This window comes from Condylostylus longicornis, unplaced genomic scaffold, assembly GCF_029603195.1.
Source record: "Condylostylus longicornis isolate FDR11 unplaced genomic scaffold, ASM2960319v2 ptg000143l, whole genome shotgun sequence".
NCBI classification, from domain to species: domain Eukaryota; kingdom Metazoa; phylum Arthropoda; class Insecta; order Diptera; family Dolichopodidae; genus Condylostylus; species Condylostylus longicornis.
Genome location: NW_026578111.1, coordinates 486,266 through 502,889, shown reverse-complemented (window position 1 = coordinate 502,889; position 16,624 = coordinate 486,266). Strand labels below are relative to the sequence as shown.

The window sequence follows — 16,624 nt, the reverse complement described above, 5'->3', positions numbered from 1 at the left end:
TTGTCCATTTTATAGGCTTAAATAAACGCCCGTGTCTGGAAAATGGCTGATCAGAAAGAAGATGGAGGATGCCAGGTGTTGAAGATTGGCATCGATGACGCATAAGCAAGCATCCCCATACCGCGTAAAAATCCTCATACACGGATTCAGAACGAACAAAACGGATGATGGTGGGCTAGCAATTATTGGGTCGGAGAAATCTTCGGCTAAGGCTGCAATATCGGGTGCCAGAAGTGACGGGAAGATCATGTCCGTTGGGTACGGTACTTATTAGAATTTTTGTATAGGGAAACTAGAATACGGCGTTCTGCGGACTGGCAGAGGGTTACACGTATCTTAACGGATCAAAGGATAACATACCTCTCTTAATAAGAATATTCTGGTTATTGACTACATCCACGAATCTTGGCGGGTGGCTAAGGTGGTCTTTATCCTAAGGGTGGAAAGAAAAGACATGGCGCCCAAGTTACTCAGGCCGATCAGCCTCACATCGTTTTTATTGAAGAAAATGGAGAAGATAATAGAGAGCCACATCCAAGCTGGGGTTCTGATAAGGAGGCCACTGAGCGATTATCAGCATGCCTATCGGGCAGGGAGGTCGACCGAGACCGCTCTTTTCTGGTTTTCCGACAAAACTATAGAACAGAAACAGGTGGCGTCGAGAGGGCTTTCGACAACACTTCACCTACTATCTCTCTGTGGATGTCCAACATATTAGCTACGAGGATGACGGAAACTGCTGTGCTGGATGCTACGCCATGTAATGCTGTAATGCTGGATGTTACGCCATGTGGGCGCAGAAGGAAATAAAGAAGCATATGCGCTGGCGAAGGAGTTCTAGGAGATTATTCATACAATTATTGTACTTACTAAGATATGGATCTATAGTGATATATTTTTTTAAGAATTTGTGAGAAAAATTGCAATATAAAACCAGCGATAGAAAACCGTAATTTAGGTATAAGTCATCATAATATGGTTTCCTTACAATTTATGCACGTAAGTTCTCCTCAGCAAAAAAATATTAAGAATTCAATATATGTGAATAATACAAATTTTCAAAAATTATGTGAGGTTCTTAGAGCAGAAACTTGGAAAACAACATATAACGCTTCAAATCCATCTATTGCTTATAATAATTTTGTATATATAATAAATCCAAAATAGTAAAAGAAATTCTGAAAATGAGTCTTTAAAAAAGTTATTTAAAAAGCTTAGTAAGAATATTCGTATCGAGATAGAGAATTTATAGATTTATAGATATAAGAGAATTTAGAGATATTTTGAACGAAAAGAATCCATGCACAGTTATTAACGAAATTGAATTTAATAATACCATCATTTCTGATCAATCCTTGAATCTTAAGTTATATTTTTAATTTATTACAGTGGTTGTTTTCCTGATTTTTTAAAATGTGCTGAAGTAATTCCCTTGCATAAAAAAGGCTCAAAATTGTTGCTAAGTAATTATAGACCTATATAACTTCCGCCGACTTATAGAGCAATTATTAAAATTAATCATAAATTTCCTTTCCTCATGAAAGGAAATTTATGATTAATTTATGAGCAATTATTAAAATTAATAATAAATTTCCTTTCCTCATGAAAGGAAATTGTTTGATTAATTTTAATAATTGCTCTATAAAAATCAATAATTTTACAATTTCTAATATTGCAAAATTATTAAAAATCTGAATTTAAACATAATTTTTTATTACCAAATTTTAAATATAATATTGAAAACATAAATAATGAATTAAACTCTGATGACATTATTTTAAATCAAATTGACAATTTTAATAAAATTACAGAAATAAAATACAAAAGAAAACCATACTATATATATACAAAATGATTACATCTATTTGTATCATATTGTTATTGATCATAATTGTAACATTTGCTTAGAAACATAAAATTTTCAAAATCAAGATTAATATGACGACTCGGGAGAGTCTTCAAACAAGGGAAGGAGGAGTTATAGTATAAATTGATATATGTATTAAATTACTTACCATAAAAATAATACACTTAAAATAATTACTGCTGACCAAACAGTTTTATAGTTCCAAACAACTAATTTTAGTAAATTAATATTAATTCAATAAAAATTATTCTTAAGTTAAATTTATATTCATTAACAACTAACTGTTATTCCGAAGAACAAAGTTAATTAAGATACAGAATTTAAATTTTTGTGTTTTTATTTTTTTTATTACGATAAAATAACTATAACGTAATTCGCGCCACAAGTTGATCGAGTGCACCAGGGCGGTTAATCTCGAAAGAGTGGTGCAGGGCCGCGCTTGAGTTTCGAGTTTCTCGAAAGTATATTTACTTTTGGTATATTTACTTAAGTAGTTAGTATATTTACTTTTTTTAAACCGTCATACCAGGCAACATATTTGAGAGAATTAATGTAAACCTTTTTAGTCTAGAATACACGATATAAAATAAAGTAAACAAAAATTTGATTAAATTTTAAGTTCTAATGTATATAAATTTGTAATTATTGATTTTTAAGTTCTATAATTATTATTATAGTAGTTTTATAATTTTATAATCATCATAAAAAACACCTCGTTTCAAGTTGTCCTCTATGTAAAAACGAACATGATAAAAATATTATAAAGAAACTTGTATAAGCTTTTTAAAGTTCCTGATGCGGTAGCTTAGGTAAATCAGGGAATTAGACTTACTAACAATGTGAAAATATTTCTTAATGTAACTAAAATCACTTCAAAAAATTATGTCGACTTTTATTATAAGGAAATTGCACAAATGCAATAATTTTAAAAATTATGATATTAATTTAATATATATAATATACCATTGATAACTTTATAACTATTTATGTGATTGTATAAGAAGTATGCATTAGTGGTTGACTTATCATATAACGTATAATTACCAAACTTGTTAATAGCAAATGCTCTTAAATTTGAAGAAATAATTTTTTTTATATTTTTATAACACAAAACTTTAAAAATGCAAGTACTAGTAATGTAGAAAAAGATTGAATTTTAGCTGTTTCTAACTAAAAATTAGAAAATGGTTGATCTTGTGGGAGATTTATGATGTTAAAAAAGATTCCATAGGAATACGTGTAAATTTGTCAGCTGTGAAATGTAACTCTGTCTTAAAGTCCAGGTCCGTATTGCTGTCAGCCGTGGTGCTTTTTTTGGAAGTGCTCGTGCGAAGTGCTAGTGCGATACCTTCGGAAAGAGCCTATATATTTAGTAATATGTCTCTAATAGATGAGAAATTAATATGGAGGGGAATAGAAACATCAATAATATATATGCTTGTGGTATGATTAAAGCTAAAAAAAGAGCAAAATTCTGTAAAGAAAAATTTTAAAGTTTCCAAAAATTTCTTGCGAAATCATTTGGCTCTAATTGAAAAATTAACAAGTAAAAACGTTTCAGTCGGTATAAACCGATTGAATTACACCCTGCACCTTTCGTTATTGTGTAGCAATTACTTGAACCTCTAAAATCATTCTATTGAAACTTCACGGACATGTCTGACCTATAATTGGACATCCGATTGCCAAGTTTCTTGAATCTGACCTTATAATTTTTCCAAATATTTAAAATTAGCTTTTGGAGTTGTATGGTAAGTACCTGAACCTGTCAAGCAATTTCACTAAAACTTCACAAATATATCTGATCTATTATCGGACACACAACTGCCAAGTTTCATGAATCTGACATTATTATTTTTCCAAATATTAAGAATAAGCTTTTAGACTTGCATGGGAGCTACTCGAACCTGTCAAGCAATCGCACCAAAATTTTAGAAATATGTCGGACCTATAATTGGACATACGACTGCCAAGTCTCATGAATTTGATTTTATTATTTTTCCAAATATTTAAAATAAGCTTTTAGACTTGTATGGGAGCTACTCGAACCTGTCGAGCAATTCCACCAAAACTTCAGAAATATATTTGAGCCATAATTGGACACATGATTGCCAAGTTTCATGAATCTGACTTTATTATTTTTCCAAATATGTAAAATAAGCTTTTGGAGTTTTACGGCAACTACCTGAACCTGTCAAGCAATTCCATCAAAACTTCACAAATATATCTGATCTATAATCGGACACACAACTGCCAAGTTTCATGAATCTGACATTATTATTTTTCCAAATATTAAGAATAAGCTTTTAGACTTGCATGGGAGCTACTCGAACCTGTCAAGCAATCGCACCAAAATTTTAGAAATATGTCGGACCTATAATTGGACACGACTGCCAAGTCTTATGAATTTGACTTTATTATTTTTCCAAATATTTAAAATAAGCTTTTAGACTTGTATGGGAGCTACTCGAACCTGTCAAGCAATCGAACCAAAAATTTTAGAAATATGTCGGACCTATAATTGGACACACGACTGCCAAGTCTCATGAATTTGACTTTATTATTTTTCCAAATATTTAAAATAAGCTTTTAGACTTGTATGGGAGCTACTCGAACCTGTCGAGCAATTCCACCAAAACTTCAGAAATATATTTGAGCCATAATTGGACACATGATTGCCAAGTTTCATGAATCTGACTTTATTATTTTTCCAAATATTTAAAATTAGCTTCTGGAGTTGTATGGCAGGTACTCGAACCTGTCAAGCGATTCCTCTAAAACTTCAGAAATATATTTGACTTATAATTGGACACATGACTGCCAAGTTTCATGAATCTGACTTTATTATTTTGCCGAATATAAAAAATTTGCTGTTGGAGTTGTATGGCAGCCACCCGAACTGGTGCAGCTATCCCATTATAATTTTTAGAGCATGTGTAGAATATAATTGGACACATGTATACAAAATTTTATATTTATACCTTTATTAGTTTTTGAAATATTTAAAATAAACTCTTGGAGTTGTATGGCAGCTACCCGAACCCGTTGTCCGAATTAGTCCAATAACAATAGGGCTCGTCCTTGGCACAAAAGAAAAAACTTGTGAAAGTTTGGTGTCGATTGCATTATTCGTTTTTGAGTTATCGTGCGATCGGACGGACGGACGGACGGACAGACGGACATGTCTAAATCGACTCAGAATTTTACGCTGAGCAAGAATATATATATATGTCCATACCGCAGATGACTCCTTTAAGTAGTTACAAACTCCATACCAAAGTTAATATACCCTTCACGAAGTGCAGGGTATAAAAACAGGGAAAAATTTGCTTTTTTATAATATTAGAATACTTCGAATAGTATTCCGGAAGTACATGAAACGAAATACTAAAAAATATGTATGTAGATTCCAAGTCGTTTATTAGCCCTTTCAAAAAACTGTTTATTTGAAGCCTTTACATTTTCAGAACGGATGTTATAATTAAAAACAGCTTGGATTAATGGAAATTTTGTAAAAATTCCTTAAAATCTCTGTATCTCGGAAATCGTTAAGACTTGTCCGCTACTTCCAAACAAAAATTTTCCCCTTTTTGATGATCTAAACAATCGCATAAAATATTGTACACTTTACTGAATATTGTGTTTTGATTAGTAAATATTCAAAAAACATTATTTGAATATTAAATAACATATTTGAACATTTAAATAAATATTATTTTTATAAAATTAAACAACAGAGTTTATAATTTCCCCTTTTGAAAATAGCGGAAAAACAACAATTATAAAAAAGAAAAAAATTTAAAGAACTTTCCAATATAATTTTAAAAAATCTGATGTGGTCAGCACATAACCGACGGCAATGTGTATTGTCTAGTTAAGTGAAGTGTTACAGAATATTATAAAAATGCTTGTTAAATACTTCTTTCCAACTTTTAGGACATTGGTAAGCTTAAAGTTAAAATATCTAGAAAAATGTAAATTTGGCTCTAGTAGAGTTTGGCTTTGTGCTCCTTGAATTCCCTGAAATGCTCATCAGTTAGCTTCGATAACAACCAGAACTCAAATATGGAATTTCAGAAAATTTCATCAACTCGTTCCGTTGATATGTTAAAAACTGTAAATGCTAAAAACTCGATATGCTAAATTTGTTGCTATCACATGAACTACATATTGTATGCACAATATGGTCGGTAAAAACATATCGAAAAAAATTTTAAACTAAATTTTAAAATATGTAATCTCACAAATAAAAATCGTAGTGCAAATTTATAACTCACATTGTCAAAACAATCTTTAACAAATATATTCCTGAAAAACTTAAAGATATGTTCAGGTATATCAAAAGTTTGCTATCATACAAAATCTGCTAAAATTTTAAGATGCCAATTCGAAATACATAAATTCTTTTCCTCTGACCTGTTATTATTAGCAATAATAATAGAGCAGTTATAATTCCTTACGATGAGGTGGGTGACCTAGACTACCAAGATGCCACAAATAATGGTATTAAGGAGGAATAGATGAAGAAGCATCAATGACAATTCAACTGTAAACTCGCAAGTCACTCCAGTTATCAAATAAATAATATTACTGTTTCATAGATTTTAATTTGCATTTACATTTTGACATATGTATAACGTATCATAGTAATTCACATTTTCGCTCACTATTCATGGAGTAAAATTGTCAATAGTCTTCAACATATGTCAAGTTTTAATTATCATTTCGTTCACAACAATTCGTGTATTATTTTACAATTGACAAGAAACACTTAAATAACTTTACACAGTTCACTTTTTTAAGAAAACAGAAACATTTTTTGGCCCAATTGAACCGGATCGGCCAGTTAATATAATGCAGCTAATAATAGTCTATCAAGTGAAACCATGGTAAAATTAACATTAAAGTTAGTATACAGTTTACTTTTAATTTTATTCTAACAATTAAATTTTATTTGTAACATTAAATTATTACTAAGTTTAATGTTGTTAATGATGATATTACATTAAACTTAGTAACAGTTTATAATTTTTGAAATTTAGAATCATAAAATTATTAAAAATTAATAACAAAAAATTAAATTGTGATAGCATCATACTGGCTAGCATATTCTAAGCATCAATTTCAAAATTTACCGTTTATTCAAATATTCAAATTTACAAGTTCATGCGTGGGTACAATAAGATGGTAGTAAAGTATAGGTGTATAAAAAAGAGCAGAAATAAATGGAGTGTTGCGTACATATCACGGCTGACAGAAATACAAGCCTGGACCCTAAGAGAGAGTGACAGTTAACGGCTGACGTATTAACACGTATTCTTATGGAATCTATAGAGGGCCCTTTTTAACATCATAAATCTCCCACAGATCAATTTTCTTCAAATTTTTAGTTAGAAAAAGTTAAAATTCAATCTTTTTCTACTTTACTAATGCTTACATTCATAATACAAAGTTGCTATACGCTTACATTAATAATACAAAGTTTTGTATTATTAAAACATTAAAAAATTTATTTAAAAAAACCTTCCAGGTTCTGTTAATTTTTGTAAGATTTCAATAAATGATATACTACAAGAAAAAAAAAAGTATATGTAGTTTTTTTTTCGAAGCATTAAGTTGATTGTGATGTATTTGTTAAAATGTGGGAAAATTTTGACAATAACAAGTTTGCTAATTTTGCATGATATGTCTACCAAAATGCACACTTATATCACATATATCTATATTTTTCATGCGTAGTCTACACATTATTGTCAACTATTAATTAAATTTATATGCTTCATAATTCATAAAAATTATTGCATATGTGAATTCTTTTCATATTAAAGGTCCATATAATTTTTTTTAGGTAAGTATGTATGTGATTTCAGTTTTATTAGGAAATATTTTTACATTGTTAGTAAGGCTAATTGACTGATTTACCTTATCTACCGCCCCAGTCACTTTAAAACTTATACAAGTTTCTTTATAATATTTTTATTATGTTTGTGTTTACATAGGAGACAACTAAAAGCGCCGCAATTTCTAAAATGATTATAAAATTTTAAAAGCACTATAATAATTATAAAACTTAAAATCAAATAATTATAAACTTAAATTCTAAATTTAATTCTAATAAAATTTTTATTAACTTCATTTCAAGCCGTTTATAAATATAGCACCAAATTTTTTTCGCTCACATACGTCGCCTGGCGGAAAAAACTCGAAAATATATTTAATCAAATATATAGTTAAAATTTTGAGTCGAAATTTTAATTTTTGACATGTTGTTCAGAAAACTCTAAATCATTTTAATATAAAATTTTTAGGTTTTAGTCAACTTTTCGTATAGAAAACTCGAAATGAAAATAGGCAAAAATCAAAATTTTTCCAAAAAGCAACCAAAAAAAAAATTCTTCAGAAATGCCAAAAATATATATGCATTTTAACAAATATATTCACAAAAAATCAGGGTCCAGGCCTTGATTTTTTGAAATACAAAGGTACATATGCAATTTGTGAACACATTTAAAAACAATCAAATTTTCGTATTATAGTCTGTAGCATTTTAAAAAAAATTAAACAGTTATTTAGGTTCCTGTGCCCACAACACATTGAAACATACAGTACCGTAAAAATATATGAAACATGTTGTTTTGAAATCAAATTTTGCATTTTCATAAAAGTGAATTACATTACAAAAAAACTAATAATATTTTCATTCACTTTACGTACAAGTTTAGTAATTTGGCGTACGTACGAGTTATATACTTCCTATGTACATACTTGTATTCTGGTGGGCACAAATTTAAACTTTATTTTAAAACAGTCTAGTACAAAATTTAAATAAGTATAAGTAAGTAATATTTCAATTTCACGTTACAGATTTCCAATTTTATCACATAAATAATGAAGGATCAACCAAAAAAGAAACGCAGCAGCATTAAGTCACGAATTACACGCTTTATAGATTTTATTGAAACGCAAGATTTTTTTTAAACAATTGAGACACAAATGCAAATAGAGGTACATGATGAATGTGGTGATGTAACAGCAGAATAGGATGAACGGAAAATAGTTGAAAAAAATATTATAAAACATATTTATTAATTAAGCAAATTATGAGTGCGTTTGAGACCCAACACGAATCAAAGATTAACAATGATTTGAATGATGTGCTTCAAACTTTGTAAAAAATTAAGTAACATTAACAGAATTATTAGAAGTGGAAGGGGATTCCAGTGCTCCAACTTTACGTTCAAGCATTGATATAAAATTAAATTACAGAGGTGAAATAAGACTTCAACCAATTGAACTTTCATCATTTAACGGCAATTATCGAGATTGGTCTAAATTTTTTTATTTATTTGCTAGTTTAGTACTTAACAAAGTACTGATGCCAACTACAGTCAAGCATTCGATGAATTGGTAAATACATTCAATAGAAAGCAAGAAATTATAAATTCTCATTTGGAGAAAATATTTCAACAGTAGAAATTAACACATCCATCAGCAGATAGTTTTAGAATACTCAGCAGCAACATTAATGAACAACATCAATTCGTGCTTTGAAAGCATTTTGACGATTAAATTAGATCCTGAGTTAACATAGTTATGGCGGCGGAAATGTTCTAAAAAATTAGAAACAGACATCATCCAATATTCAGGAGTTTATCAATAACAGAATTTATGAGGTTTCATCTTTATGTAAATCAACAGACAAACAACAAAGACTAATTAAATATCAGAATCACTTCAAAAGTGCAACATCGACAAGGGATTGTGGATGTGCTGCAGATCATCCTATTTTTAAATGCGAATTTCGTTTGGTTCTTTCAGTTAAGGGAATGAAAAAATAAGATAAAGGAAAGGAAGCTATGTTTCAATTGCCTTAGATCGAACCATTTTATTGAAAATTTCACATCGAACAGAGTATGTAAATTTTGCAAGCGAAAACAACAGTTTTCTGCACGTTTTACGTATAACACCGTTGTTAAAGGTGATGAGACACTTCCTGTTATTTAAAATTTTAAATTAAAAAAAAAAAGTTCTCATAATATAACAAAAGAATGCAGACAACCTAATTACAAAATTTTATGTCTGATATCAACAAAACGGTACAATCCAAATGTAGACACGTTTTGTCGATATCAGCAATTTTACATTAAAATAATAAAACTTAGTTATAAGTACTTAATTGTAAATTCAGTCATAGTTAATGGTTTAACAATAAAGGTTGATTTTTTAATCAAATTGAATTTTAATAAAAGTGTCTTTTGTTTGAATAAAATTAAAAAGTGTTTTTTTTTTTAAATATTGATACGAAAGTACATTTGTCACGCATTTCAGCTTAAAAACCTAACAACATTTGCAAATATGTACATATTTGTACATACAAATGTTCACTTATTCGTATAAGCCTTCTTTGATGTATAAAAACTAAATTATAATTTAAATTTTAAATATGCTGAAAGTAAGAACTTTGTACATTTAAGCTACTTTATGTGTATAACTCGAGCATTTATTAGATATAAACAAGATCGGGCATGATATGCATAATAGCATATTGAATGTCAAAAGTTTCTTTAACTAATATTGGAAATAATCGGAATGTAATCAGTAAAGCATCGACGTGTAATCAAATAAAAATCATGTACGAAAATGCATTAATACGGTAATACTTTAAGGTTTGGTGTTCAAAAATGTCAAAAATACGCGTCGTGCGTGCATCATAATAAATTAGCTGTGCATTAATTTTTTTGTGATTTTTTATTGATGCAATGTTTTTTAAATGGAAGCTGAGAAGTAAATAATTTATTATTTTAACTATTTATTAGTTATTAGAAAGTTAATTATTTCTTTATGCACGATCTTAATATTTTTAAATGTTCCATTATATTAAAATCTCCAAAACTTAGTTGAAATTAAAAAAAAAATTTTAATAAATTTTCAGTTGTCAATAATTTTAAAACTTTTACACAAAACCTTTTCAAAATAAACGCTAAAAAAACATGTGATTTAGAAAGTGCCCAAAAATGTCAAATAATATTGCATCACCAAGGTAAAAGCGTCGCATCGGTACAACATTGTCAACTATTTCTTGCATCGACGCTGCAATGATGCGCATTTGTGATTGCTTTCCGATGATACCCATTATGTTACCACTTGTTAGTCGTAAATAGAGATTCGCATTAGCAGCAATCATTAACAAAAATTATTGTTTGAAAAAATACATTACCGCTTGTAGACAATTTTTGCATCTTTCCACTCCAGAAATGAACACATCTTCGGTTTTCGAGCCAAAATTGTTGTTATAAGTTCACGTGTAATTTTTTTTTTTACTTTGTCTGGATGAGCAACATACCATTTTTGCAACCTTAACTTGCCTTGTCTACTGAACAAAAGCATAAAAAGCATCTGAAATATTATTATATATTATTAGTGTTTTTCACAAGCAGTTTTGATCATATAAAATATGTGTCTAATTATAGTTTAAGAAAAAGTATAATTAAAATTTTATTATTCAAGGAATATTTATTAGCATACAGCTGTTATCAACTAGGAAAGAAAAAGTGTCTTCAAGAATTAAAGTACTTGGCAGAGAATTAATACTATGACAGTACATATAATTATATGTAGTGTCCCACTTGGTGTCATTAAAGCATTATGGTAGAATGCATCCATATGACAAGTGGATCCAGCCTGGTAGGCAGATTCTCTTTTTAAAAATCTATTAATGAAATTAATAACTTATATTTTACAAAATATTTCAGCGCAAAGTGCAGCGAACACATGATTTCAAAGAAACTGTTCTTAGAAATTTTTAATCTTTGTTATTCCCAAAGATGTGACGGCATTAATATAGAAAAATTTGAAATTTGTTAAAACAGCAGTAACAGAGAACAAAATTTGTTTTTCAAGAAAAATCACTTAATGTTATTTTTGCAATGTATCAATACTTTATCAACGCGTACGTTGAGCAGGAAATATATAATCTAATTATTATTAATTGGAATACGCCAAATAGAGGGCCCTTTTTAACATCATGAATCTCCCACAAAATCAACTTTTTTCATATTTTTAATTAGAAAAAGTTAAAATTCAATATACTGAATTACTAATACAATGTGTAGTTGTTTAACCGTTAGAGTGCCGATCATCGGTTTTCGTCGAATCGAATGTTTCCGAAAAGTGCCGATCGTGAATAATCGTCGATTACGCAGGCGTCACTTCCCAAACACGCTACCGCGTACAGTGCGCAATTACCAGCCGTGTTTTTTCTTCACTTTGTAAACCTAACTCGTGTTATTCTTTGAAGTAGATATTTTTTTGCAAATAATATTTTATTTTATTGATATTCAACGATTCTGATACGTGAAATGTCGCGATCAAATACTTCGCGAAATTTCTCGCCCGAAACTTGTGATAGTTCGAGTGATGATTATACTGACCAAAGTGATGATGTGTCGCTGTGTGGTCTGTAGTCACAAGGATAGTGTAAGGAAGGGATGCACACCGAATGTTCAGGAAAATACAATTGTTATTTTTTTTATTTCATGTTTTTTAAATAAAATATTGTGTTCATTATATTGTTTACTTTATTTCAATAACTACTATAATTCTTCAAAGAAACACAGAAAAAATCAAGAAAATCGGTTAATTATCGATGAAAATTTAGAAATCTTTAGAAAATGATTTTTCTTTTTAAAAAGTCATCTTTTACACGGCATTTTGAGGTTTCCCGTTACTTCAAAAATGGTTAAGTACGGTATTAATACGGTTGTAGTACCGTCTCAGAGCTTTCAATACCTTTACATTGTAAAAAAAACTTCTAAAGCTTTTCGTACATTTTGGATTACAATTTTTACCACAGCAATAAAACTTTGACGTTTATTTAAAAATTTTAATTTAAAATTCTGTTCAAATGTCCATTTTTAAAAAACGTTACCACATCATTACAAACATAGCATTTTTATGCTGCATTTTAGGAAAAAAAATTGATAACTAGAGCTTAATTGCTGAAAATACATGCTAGTTTATTTTATCGGTTGTTTCTGGAAACATTTATATGACAAGGTATAAAAAACGCGTGCTCGAATGTTTCGATACCCGATTTACTTTTATTTTACGTGTCTACTACGTACAAAACGTTGAACAAATTATGCACGAAATGTCTCCCACAATGCATACTTCTATATACATATATTACATATACATATCTATATATTTTTCATGTGAATACTATATTAATTAAATTTATATGCTTCTTAATTCATAAAAATTTTTGCATATGTGAATTTTTTTATGCCTGTACGAACGTATGTTCGAAAGGTAAACTAAATTTGACTTACCGTTTGTACCACTAAGAAATAACTCAAGTATATGTTTTTGATCAGCGTCGAATTCTGAGTCGATTTAGCTTTGTCCGTCAGTCCGCCTGCCTTTCCGTCCTAGCGTTAATTCAAAAACTAATTCAGCTACGTTCACAAAATTTTCACAAATAATTTGTTGTAGCAAGTCCCAGGACACTATTTAAATTGGACTTGATTGGGGTACTGGTTCGGGTAGCTGCCATACACCTTCAAAATTTATTTGACTATATCTTGGAAACAATAGAAGTTTTGGTATTGAAATTTCGTACAAGTAAATATATTAGAAGGGCCAATGTGTTTGATAAATGTCGTTGAAATTGCTTGCCTCTGTAGCAGCCATACAATTCCAAAAGTTATTTGGCACTATCTCAGAAATTATTGGAATTATAATACAGAAATTTTGTGAAAACAAGTATATTATTAGCGCTCTTATATGTGATAAAAATCATTGAAATTTCTTGACTCGTTGTGATAGCAGCCACATAACTTCAATAGTAATTTGGTCATATCTTAGAAAATACAGAAAACACAGCACTGAATTTTGCACAAATTAATATGGTAACACGGCCACTTAAAGTCATAGTCTGTCCCATAGTCAGCTATGGCATATTTATTCACACATGGGATAATAAATTCGTACGGATATCATAGAGTTGACACGGTCAACCCTATTCTTTCTAGTTATGTTAAAAGTCCATATAATTGTTTTTAAGGGAGTCCTTTTTATTAGGAAATATTTTCACATTGCTTAATATAGACTTATACAAGTTTCTTTATAATATTTTTATTATGTTTGTTTTTATATAGGAGGCAACTTAAAACGAAACATTTTTTATAATCATTATAAAATTTGAAATAATTATAAACTTAAAATCATAGTTAAATTTTTTAGTGGAAATTTAAATTTTTGACATGTCGTTCCAAAAACTATAAATTTCATTTTAGTATAAAAATTCTTAAGTTTTAGTTAACTTTTCGTATAGAAAACTTGAAATGAAAATAGGTAAAAATCATAATTTTTCCAAAAAAAAAACAACAAAATAAATTCTTCTTCAGAAATGTTTCGTTCAAAATCAAAGCCATATTCTCAAGACTCCGTAATACCACAAACATCTTTATTCTCAAGACTCCGTAATATACAATTTACTTATTTTTTACATACGGTATCTTCAAAGTTGGTTATTATACTTTTTGTTTAGAAATATACCGTGACTTCAATAACGCCTTATAAAAAGTTTAAGTACGGTATTAATACGATTGTATTACCATCTCAGAGCTTTCAATACCTTTAGATTGTACAAAAAAACTGCTATAGCTTTTGATACATTTTGGAATACAATTTTTACAATATTATTACATACTTTGGCGTTTGTTTGAAAAGTTCAATTTAAAGTTCTGTGCAAATGTTAATTTTTAACAAACGTTACCAAGTCATTAAAAACATTGCATTTTTATGCTGTATTTTAGGAAAAAAACTTAATAATTAGCACTTTATTGCTGAAAATAAATACAAATTTATTTAATTGGTTATTTATGGCAACATTTATATGGCAAGGTATAAGAAAAGAGTGCTCGATTTTTTCGATACCCGATTTACATTTATTTTACGTGTCCACTACGTAGAAAACGCATTTATGAAAAGCGTACAATGTCAAGAGCTTTTACTAAACTTTTTGGAATTTGATGCTTTGATACCTACTTAAATTGTTAAAATCTTAACCTTAGTAGGTAGTAGATTAAATTATAATTACAGGCAATACAATAAAATTTAAAGTTCTTGCAAATTAAAAATAATTCGTTAGTGTCAAATTCCTTTTTCATAATGCTTGTATCCATTTATCCTTGATAACCTTGTTCTTTAGCAAAGAATGTAAAGATAGCACTTACGTTCTCCTTTTCTCGTAGACTATTGCTTCTGCATCCTTCGATGCAACACCCACCCTCGGGGTATTTATATGACGCAACACCTATTTATATGAACGTGATGAATAGAAACTTTAAAAAGTATACCAAATTTTACTAATTTATTAAGTCATTTTATCAAATTCACCTCTATTTTATACTAAATATTATGAACAAAAGACAAAATTTAATTAATATGAATTATAAATCTTCATTTTATTTAATAATACAAATAATAAATATAATTATTTACTAAATTTAAATTAAAATTAAATTTTAACAATTAAAATTATTTTGCCGCTATATCCCCTATAGCCTTCCCGTACGAAGTTTATATATGTACTAAAGAAATGAATAGTTTTTTCTCTTATAAAAGAAACTTTGTTTCTTGTAAACACACATATGCAAAAATATTAAGATGTCTTGTACATTGTAGGAGTTTATGCAAAAATTCATATGCAATTTAACAAATACATTCTCAAAAAAAAGCAGGTTCGAAATCTTGATTTTTGGTAATGTCAAGGTCCAATCTTTGTGCATACAATGGGCAGGTTATGTGATTACAACAAATTTTGCATATCGAGTTTTCGGTTCGTAAGGAAATGAAAATAAATTATTTTTAACAACCTGTCGGTCTGTGTGTGTACGCCTGTGTCTCAAGTTCGGCTGAACCGACTTTGATGAAATTTTTTATGTACGTCAAGTTTATTTCGACTAAGGGACGAATTGATCAACTTTTGGGATATATCAGACCTCGGGAATCGCACTTTTTAGCGGGCCTGGTTTACATTTTTGATAATTTTGAAGAAAATGCTCAACAGATTTACTTGAAATTTCATATATAAGCTTCGCTCGACAGTCCACGAAATCTCCTAACAAATCAGGCGTCAGCTACTGGACGTTTACTACGGGCCAAATATACATTTTTGCCTATATAAAGAGAAATATCTGAATCTACAAATGTTTTGGAAAGATCAGGACTCGGAAACTGATCTGAGGACCGATTTTACATTTTTTACCATATCTACGGAACGAATTGATGGGAATTTCTTAAAATTTGATATTTGAGTTCTAATTGTTACCGAAACTAACTGACGAGAATGGCAGGGTATTCGGGTAGCAAAAAGGCAAATTCTACTAAGAGTCAAATTTACATTTACATTAAAGTTTACAGGTTTGTTAACTTTAAGCTTACCAATGCCCGAAAAATTGGAAAGAAGTATTTAACAGGCATTTTTATAATATTCTGTTATGTGCTGACCGCTTCAGATTTGGTTTTTGTAATGCCAAGGTATAAGCAGATATAATCACAATCTTCTTATTTTATTTCTAATTCTAATAGTGGTAAATTCAAGAATAATTTATTATGAACTACGTTAGTTTTTTGAAAGTTGAGTTATTGTAAATGTTACTAAAATTATAGTGAATATTTAAAAAGAAACCATATTATGGTAATGATAATGATAACTTATATTATGCAAAATCATATTCTTTTGTTGTAGGA

General features: G+C 29.2%; 1 protein-coding gene across 4 annotated transcripts in view; it reads right to left on the bottom strand.

Annotated features, from left to right (window-relative positions):
* The window catches only part of LOC129615665 (AP-1 complex subunit sigma-2), a 129,850-nt gene that overhangs the window by 75,628 nt on the left and 37,598 nt on the right, over nucleotides 1-16,624 (bottom strand). For all 4 annotated transcript variants that reach the window (XM_055530990.1, XM_055530989.1, XM_055530988.1 and 1 more), the window contains exon 2: nucleotides 11,085-11,263. In XM_055530990.1, coding sequence (XP_055386965.1) covers nucleotides 11,085-11,263 — 179 coding nt within the window. The remainder of the gene's footprint in view (nucleotides 1-11,084; nucleotides 11,264-16,624) is intronic.